Genomic DNA, 9577 nt, shown 5'->3' on the forward strand with positions numbered 1-9577 from the left:
CTTTATTTTGCATTTGAATGCATGTTTCTGCACATCACACAATCTGAGTTGCAGTAAGGTTTTTATTAAGGCTCAAGAAATCCAGGAAAACAATAGAATGGTTACCTAATCATATAGCCAATTAAAAATGTTCTTTTAAGATACTGTAGGAGCTTTTTTCTACTCTGCTTTTATTTTCTAAGATATTTAATTGAAAACAGGGAATTGTTGTATATTATTAATTATTAAGAACATAATGTACTTCTTAAAACATGATAAACAATCAAGGCTAATTGCCTCAATATTTCTTAATCATTTCATTTTTACAGAGATGACCCTAAAGGAGGAATAATTGAATTAACTCAAAAATATGGATTCTGAAAATGCAGATAATTTCATGATTTGACAACAACAAAGTCACACATGGGGGCATGTTTTATTAAATATAAAAGAATCTAGGACTTTTTGTTCTACTCTACATTGACAGCTAAATTAAATTTTTTAGCTGCTTAGTTAATGCCCTCACAGTTTCACAAAATAGTTCATTAAGGGGCCAAAACACAGCCCCAGCTAATATTTGTGAAACTCAGAACATTGTCAGTTTCATTTCTTCTGAACACCGGGTGTTTAGATGACATTCCTAGGGTGATTTTCCATTGGTTACAGTCAGATGGTCTTTATTGTGGTGGTGGTGTGGTTGTTCCTATTTTAGTGCTTATGTTTTCCCCATTAGGAACTTCTTGGTGTTGTTCTCTGGTCTCAGTAGAATGATATAACACTTTGGGGCAAAAATGCAGAGCAGGAGCCCGAAACTGGAGGCCAGGATGGCGAATATCTCCACAGCAACTGTGTATTTCCCTGGGGAGCTGACGTAGGCGGGGACAAAGGCGATCCAGACGGCACAGAAAATAAGCATGCTGAAGGTGATGAACTTGGCCTCATTGAAGTTGTCTGGGAGCTTCCTGGCTAAAAAGGCCAGCAGGAAGCAGATGGCTGCCAGCAGGCCAATATAGCCCAGGACGCAGGCAAACCCCAGTGTTGACCCAACTGCACACTCTAGAATGAGCTTTGACCCCTGGAATCCTGTATTGCGATGTGGGTAAGGGGGACTGAGGGAGAGCCATAAGATACAGATGAACACCTGGATGCCAGTGAAGAGGACCACACTGCCCCGCTGCTGAACCAGTCCAAACCACTTAATCATGCTGGCACCAGGCCTAGCAGACCGAAATGCAACCAGAACCACAATGGTTTTGACCAGGATGCAGGAGAGGCAGAGCACGAAGCTGATCCCAAAGACCAGGTGCTGGGCCAGGCAGGACCACTCTGAGGGCCGGCCCACGAACACCAGCGCACACAGGAAGCAGAGTGTGAGGGACAGCAGCAACAGGAAGCTCAGCTCTGAGTTATTGGCCTTTACAAGAGGGGTGTGTCTGTGGTACAGAAAGACCACACCCACTGCCACTGTTATGCCACTACCTGACAAAGCTATCGTTGTCAGGGTGATGCCCATTGTGTCCTCAAATGACAGAAATTCCACCTCACGAGGAATACATTCATTCCTGTGATTGTTTGACCAGAACTCTGCAGGACATTGCTTGCATTCCACTGAACCTGAGGAAAAGATGTCAAAAATACATGTTCATTTTTCTTTCATCATCATACAGTTCCACTAGAAATTAAACACTTTCACAGGAGTTCAATAACAAAGACAGACCCCAAGCCATATACATGTACTGTGTGCTGCAGGTAAACAGAGGACATTTTTTGGCCAGTACAGTTTTTTCTTGTCAGATTATCATGCAGCCCTTTGTCTTTTTCAGTACACCCTGACAAACTCTAAAGGGTGTTAATATTGAAATATTGCTTCAAAATATTATAGTAAAAAAAGTTATTTAAAAAATTTATGAAGATGCATGTTTATCTGATTCTACACAATAAAGATATTTCCACCCATTATGTAATTTGCTGATTCTGGGTCAGGGTCACAGGGGGCTGGAGCCTACCGCCGCATGCACTTGGTGAGAGGCAGGAATACACCCTTGACATGTCGCCAATCCATTGCAGGGCACACATACCCTGCAATCACACACTCATACCATTGGGAAATGTATATTTTCTAATTAGTCTAACCTGCATGTCTTTGGACTTTGGCAGGAAGCCAGAGGAAATCCACACAGACATGGGGAGAATATGCAAAGGAGTCAAACCTAGGACCTTCCTGCTGTGAGGCGACAATGCACCACTGTACCGCCCTGAAGCAATTTCAATAATGTAAAAATATTTCAACAAAATATTTGTGTTAAATTCATGAAGAACTAATTCTAACTAATTCTAAATAAAAAATAAATAAATTTTATTTTTCAGTCTAAAATGACGTAAAAATAAAATAAGACAAATAAATAAACACATAGAAAGAGGTTTATTATTACCTGTCTGGTTGCTGATGGTCCCGTCTGCACAGGGCAGGCAGTCGAAGCAGCAGATGGGCTCACCCTTCCTCACTGCCTTGCGTGTTCCTGGGGGGCATTCTTTAGAACACACAGAGAGTGGGACCTGTGCACCTCCCAAAACCCAAATTGGCACAGAGGAACAAGTCATGTGGAAGTGAATGTGCATACAGGCAACACTGTTGTGCATCTTTCTTTTTGGCTGAAGAGGTGATGTAGGCTAAGAGGCCAATCTAGCATGCCTGAGCATGTGCCACTGTTATTGTGCTGCATCACTAGATTTTTGCAGACAATTTCTGTTCAGATAATTTAATCAGGTGCCCCTCTGTTGTGTAGTTTAACTTTAATTAATAAATAAGTCCATAAAAAGTGCAACACTGAGACTCATGCCCATTTTTTTTCCCAAGAATATTTATAATCAAAAATTTGTATCGTACTGTTCCTGCTACAACATATTTATTTTCTAAGCAAATACCAAAGGCATTTTACAATCCAGTCAATTTTATGCAATCTAACACACCTTCTATAACCATACTAGAGAGTAGGATATTGTACTGAAGCAACTGAGCCAATATATGTATGTCAGGGATAACAATAGCAGTGTTCATACATTTGGAAGTCCCCCTTACCGTCTTGGCAGAACCGACCCACACAATGGCTGAGTCATTCAAGTGGAGCTCAGACCCTTTCATTTTCCCAATGGTGACATACTTCAGTGAGCCATCAGGGCTGTCCTGCCAGCTCACAATGTCGTACACCGCTTGAATGTCCCCACCCTCAATGTGGATCTCATCTCCCAGTTGGGTGGTGAAATGCACCCGGTTAAGGTGACGTATCAGCTGGAGAAAAAGAACAATGTCCGGTTATATTCTTGATGGAGATGCAGGGCAGAGTTTTGAGGTTTCTTGAGCATTGTCAGCAAATGGAGTATGAGGAATTTAAAATTCTATACTGGCTGTACTGGTCATTGGCATTAAATGAATCAGAATTAATTAAGCCAAACAGTTGGTCTTCTCCCTGGAGAAAACAGTTTCAGACATTCAATGCTTTATATCATATAACTGCACTGACAGTAGATGTGTCGCCACCTTGTGACCTCACTCCACTACGTCTTCTAAATTCTATGATTCTTTGAAAATTTCTAATTCTGCAAAACTGAATTTAATGTACCTGTCTCGGTTGGAGATCCTCGGTGGTAGCACAGTGTGGGCTCCCGTAGGTGCTGTTCTTTCCAGTGCATGACAGCTGGCTATGGAGTGCATGGGCCACAGCATATACAGCCAGGTAGATGTTATAGCTTGTTCTCAGCTGGGAGGTGTCTGTGAAGGTACTCTGCGCTGACTGCAGTGTCTCTGTACCTACACAAGGGGGCAGCAACTGTGAGGCAGAAGAATTCTGCCAAACTGGGCTGCACTCAAACAAGAGCCCCCACAGCTCCAACATCAGAGTGCTCCCAGGCTCCTGGGAAGGATGGAGGCTGCGCAGGTGTTCCTCCAGCCCTGGGATGGGAGCGCTGCGTATGGCCACGCCTAGAACTCCCCGGGCAATGCTGGAGAGGGCAGTGTTCTGCAGGAGCCTGTCACTGGTGCTCCATGCCTCACTGGCCAGGAACTGCCTGCCTGTTACGTTACGCCTGACCAGCTCCAGGAACAGCGTCTCCACATCTGTGTACCAGGCAAACACCAGGATCACTCGGGCAGAGGAGCGCTCCACCACTGATGCCGCCCGAGCCACATCGTGCTCCAAGCGCTTCCGTGACAGCGTTGCGATGAAGGCCAGGCACACCCCGGCTCCCTTCACCTCCTCAGAGAAAGTTTGGATTGCCAAAAGCCCATAATCATTGTTGGAGACAATGGCTCCCACCCAGGTCCAGCCAAAGCGCTTGGCTAACTGTGCCATGGTCCGGGCCTGGTAAAAATCACTGGGGATCGTCCGGAAGAAGTTAGGAAACTCATGCCTGTTACTGAGACAAGCGCAGCTGGCTCTATAACTGACCTGAAGTACACAAAATTTTAAAAATATAACCACAGTTAACAATAAATATGTAGTGTAAAAACAAATGATACCTTCAAAATGTAGTCACATGACTATTCCAGTATGTGTTAGATACTGGGTGGTTCCATATACTAAATATTGAGTGTGCTTTTTGTGTATCTAAATAGAAACATTTATTGTTTCAAATACTTTTACAATCTACCTCACATGATACACTCTATTTTCTGCATTTAACTTTATTGGACATTGCAGTAAAAGCTCGATCAGCGATATTCTTTACATTTCAAGCCTTTTATACATCATTTTAAATGAAATTTTACACATGTAACAATGCATAATATGTACCATATGTATCATATAAAAATCATACTCAGATGCTCTCAGTTTCTTACCTGCTGCTATTGGCTCCATACATCCAGTGAAATGCAAGATATGCATATCACACAATATATGCATGTAAAATGTTCATAAATTACCATTTTAAAGGGAATATTAGATCCTAATTAAACTACAGGTACCTGATTTTCTATCATATGGTACCACCTTTAAGCACACAATCTCAGTGTACCTCAGTATTTAACACCATAACCCACTGGTGTAACAGCTTGTGACTGACCAGAGGAATGCCCAGTGGTCCCAGAGTTCTGGATAGGATGATACACTGTGTGGAAGGAGCATCTCCAATGAGGGCGAGGACCTTGCTGCAAGTGTGGTTCCGCCCACTGACCAGTGCCAGAGCCCCCTGCAGGGACCAGGGGTGCTCCCCACAGCTGTCCATGATCCTGTACCCCAGTTTGACCCCCGGGAGCAGGAAGGGATTCTGGTTGATCTCCTCCACCGCAAACACCATGGCATGAGCCCAGCTCATTGGCTCTTCCTGGAGTCTGACAAGGTGAAAACCGTACGCCTGGATTAGAATCACCGTTTACAGTTCTAATCTTTCAGTAACATATTCAGATATAAGGATGAAAATTACAGTAAATTCCTTACAAACATATATAATTTGTAGTGTAGAGTACAGTACACAGTGTAGATGGTATTATCTGTGAGCTAAGTTAAGTATTCAATCTACTCAGTCCTCAGTGAACAATGCAGAACAATGCACAAAGCCATCCTTCATTATGAAATTTTTAAAAAGAGAAACATTCATATTACGAAACCAATTCAGAAAACAAAAAAATGGTCTTGGAATTAAACAAAAAAATTACTGTGAATATACACTTCTTATTCCATACAGAAATCAAGAACTGACCTCTGGCACTGCGGTAGTTTCGGGGGTTTGGTGAATGTCATGTCCAGAGAGACAGGCTGGATGTAAAGGGGGAAGAGTCCTCCCAAAATGACATCTCCATCCTGAGAGAGGCTGGGGTCTTCCAGGCTGTTGGAGTATATCCACTGCTGGCAGTGTGTCGGCAGGCTCCCATCCGTCGCCCAGCTCTGGAGAGGCAGGACCAGCACTAACCACTGTGGGAAGCCGAGTGGGGACATAGCGGAGCTGGGCTGACCAGCCTCTCTCTGAGCCCTGGCTTCTAAGTCCCTGACATGCAGCTGAAGTGAATATTTGTAATGGCCACTGTGTCCCGAGCGACTGTGTAGAATTCTGGATTGAACAGTAAAGAGGGACCATGGGAGAGAGGTAATCTGCCCTTCCCATGAGCCTCTGCGTGCATGAGGTAATTTATGGATGTTTAGTCATGAGTGTGCAGGTCAGTGTCGCTGCACAGGGTGGTCAGAGAATTTGGGGATGGTGAGGATGGGCAGCTGGGTGTAAAAGCAGGCAGCGAAGCTGAATTTCAGAATTTTTTTAAACATTGCTTTTGTCTTCTATTAAAAGTACATTATTCTCTTTCATGTCTAATGACAAAATGTGTGTATCAGGTCAGTGCATTGAGGGTTACTAATCAGTTAATGAGATAAAATCATGTTTGTACGCATTCAGCTAGAAAGGCATCGCATGAGAAAATAGCCGCTGTTTACAACATCAAAATATCAGCACAGTGACAGGAGCCTGGGAGGATCTTCAAGCACAAACAAGCTATGCAGGGACAGGGACTGGGGCAGCAGACTCCTTTCCCCATCCCTGAATTAGACCCATGGGCCATAATTCATAAACCTGATTTCAGAGGAACGATTGTGGCAGTTGGGCCAAAAGGCCTCAGGTGTGCACTGTCTTTCTGACTGCTGTGTATTTTACGAGCAATTAGGCCCAATTTTCAGAGGAAAGGGAGTGTGAATAAGGAGATCGTGGGTTGGGAGGGGCAGTGTGTCCCAGACGCATTTAAATCACTGTCACCTGAGCACCAGAAGCACTGAGCACAAGTAAACATGTAAGGAAAATGCTCTCTGCTCCCTTTTGAGCAACCTTGAGAGAGAACAGTTCATTCTGAATGCATTCAACACAAATAACAAAGTTTTGCATAGTCATGCTTTCCCTGCCAACTGCTACATGCCCTCTCGAGGGCATTTAGTCACAGTCTTTTTAAGATCTATAACTTACACATTGAAACCTTTACACATATATACAGTACAACAGACAAACACAAAACATATATAGATGAAGAGGATCTCTATTAGACCACATCTTTGCAGTTTTTTTTTTTTTTTTGGTTCATCATTTGACAGAAGAAAAAATTGTTAAACAAAAAGATAAATAAGCAGTTATAGCCACCTCAGTACACAGTGTGAATACAGATAAAATGCAGAAATGCCATCCATTCCAAGGCCCCTCTGTTAATGTACAATCAGACATTGTCTTCTTACATCTACAACCCTACAGACCTGGGTAAGGGACTTTCTGGTCCTCACAGACTGTTATGGCTTGAAGATTGCTCTTAGATCAGCGCTTTTATACAGCATGAGGACCTTCACTATGTTTAAAAACAGGCCTGTTCTCTATTGCACTGAGCTCTGTGGTTTGAGACTGAGATGCTAGGTGCTGCTCATGCTAGGTTTGCCTTTTAGTGTGAGACACATGTTATGATGACACCACTGGCAACACCATTGCCCTGTATTATACGTATACCACTGCCCTGCAACATGCATTTTCCTCAGGGCAAGTGTTTTATTAATTTAATCACCCCCACAAATATTTTTATTCTCACAGAACACACTGAGATCATGTAACTAAAGCATGGCACAGAGAGTGACACAAACCACCGCTGACATGATTTTTTAAATTAAAGAAATGTGAATATTCAGCTGAACCATTAATTGCATTCAGTCCACTTTTCAAGGCTATTAGGAGATATGTGTCACTGCCAGGGGGAAGTGAATAATGGTAGATGGCCCATAGATGGTGCTACCATCTTCCCATTCATTTCAGTTATACACATACTGTGTATCCAAAGAAGACCAAAGAAGCAACAGTTAGAGAGGTGGGTGGAAACATGATCACACTCCTTACCACAGATGTCATACAAGATGGAGACCAGGACAAAGACGGCATACTTCCCTGTGGAGGTGTGGAAGGCCGGGATGAAGGAGATCCAGACAGCAAAGAAGATGAGCATGCTGAAGGTGATGAGCTTGGCCTCATTGAAAGTATCTGGCAGCTTCCTGCTCAGGAATGCAAGAGCAAATCAGATGCAGGACAGCAGGCCGATGTAGCCCAACACCAGGTAAAAGCCCAGGGTGGACCCCACTTATGCGGTCTGGGTAAATTAGCAAATTACCTAGTAATTGTGCTGCCAATTGTACACTGCTGTACTAAGAAATAATAAACATCAAATGCCACATGTACAATAAAACTCTTGGGATGTACTGCCACACTTCTCACTTCCTGGGAACAATTTTTGAAGAGAGTATCAATTTTTTATACAGCACAATCTCAGACAGTAATTGTACAGGTGTGAAAATAGCTGACTTGTTGAGACAACACCAATCCACACAGAAATCATTTTCAAATAACAGAACCACACTGTAATTGATCCATAAACCGGCACTTCAAACGACAACCAGAATCATAACCAATGGAAGGCATTAACAAGACATTATAAAGAAACTGTATAAATAATAATGTGTGTCACTATCTGAAATTTTACATTCATTGTCGCAGAACATTGCATTATATTATATTTTAAATTATTATTTTTCCATTAATGGCCGTTTTGGCAGACAATAGGATTATAATCTATAACTATCAATCCTTCAGTCAGCCAGTGAGAACCAACACTTAAAACAGTCACTTTACAGCAAAGAGTGATTAATGGTGTCTTCAGAGGACTGGATGCGCACTCAGAGTGATGCACTCCAATGGACCAAGTAGATAATGGTGTTCCTCCTTAACCTGAGGATGAGATGGCCTGAGCGAAAGGAGGGAGAGTACTTCTTTACTGCCTGCAGCACCTCCCCAGCATTTTAATGCTGACATATATTACTGCAGAAGGATACCTTCAATGTGTGAGCATGGCTAGTCATGAAGAACAGCTATCATACCAAGGTCAGCTTTGGTGGTGATATTCTATCACCATTACGACACACTGGATTTACAGCTCAATGGCAGATTTTTCAATCTCTTTGACTCTGCTTAGTCTTTCATATTCAGCTGACATCAATGTCTCTTCCAATGTCTGTTCTTACCTAAAAATGTTTAGGTAAGATGGCCTTTTTATTAACATAAAAACAATAAAGGTATTAACTGAGTTTTATTTTGGGAGAGTGATTGAAATATACTTTGTGTAGGAAAAATAGTTTATGAGAAAAATATTTTAAGGATCATATGTTCAGAGACTCAAGAGTGCTATTCGTACTGAGAGGTGGAGAATTCTGGGCAGTGTGAAGCAAACCTTGTGCTGGGCGTCACTAAAGAGGTTGGGTCCTGACAGACCAGATCTCTTCATGTTGAACTACTTGCAGTTTAATACCTGTATAACCACATATTGTTTCTCAATCAATAAAATTGTCCTCCCCTCTGCCAAAGCATCTGTTTACCTTTGTGAATATACACGCACTATTTCACTGTGATTTACTGCATCATGCATTTGAATACAGCAACAAACACATACACAAATGTTCTCATATGCACATGTACATGCACAAATACACACAGGTACACTCACATGCAAACTTTGTTTTTTCTATGAGAGAAAGTAAAAAATATTTCCACATATCAATTTTTGTAAGAAAGTTTTTTTTTTATTAAGGCTCAAGAAATT

General features: G+C 42.3%; 1 protein-coding gene across 1 annotated transcript; it reads right to left on the reverse strand.

The window, feature by feature from the left end:
- Nucleotides 1–6090, reverse strand: LOC135236709 (extracellular calcium-sensing receptor-like). The gene is made up of 6 exons (XM_064303206.1): nucleotides 5677–6090; nucleotides 5041–5308; nucleotides 3600–4424; nucleotides 3059–3268; nucleotides 2412–2535; nucleotides 1–1593 (listed from the first exon to the last, which is right to left on the reverse strand). The coding sequence occupies exons 1-6, from the start codon at nucleotides 5910–5912 to the stop codon at nucleotides 695–697; spliced, it is 2562 nt and encodes an 853-aa protein (XP_064159276.1). The 5' UTR covers nucleotides 5913–6090; the 3' UTR covers nucleotides 1–694.
- Between the last annotated feature and the right edge of the window lie 3487 nt (nucleotides 6091–9577).

The sequence above is a fragment of the Anguilla rostrata genome, chromosome 12 (genome assembly GCF_018555375.3).
Source record: "Anguilla rostrata isolate EN2019 chromosome 12, ASM1855537v3, whole genome shotgun sequence".
Lineage (NCBI taxonomy): Eukaryota > Metazoa > Chordata > Actinopteri > Anguilliformes > Anguillidae > Anguilla > Anguilla rostrata.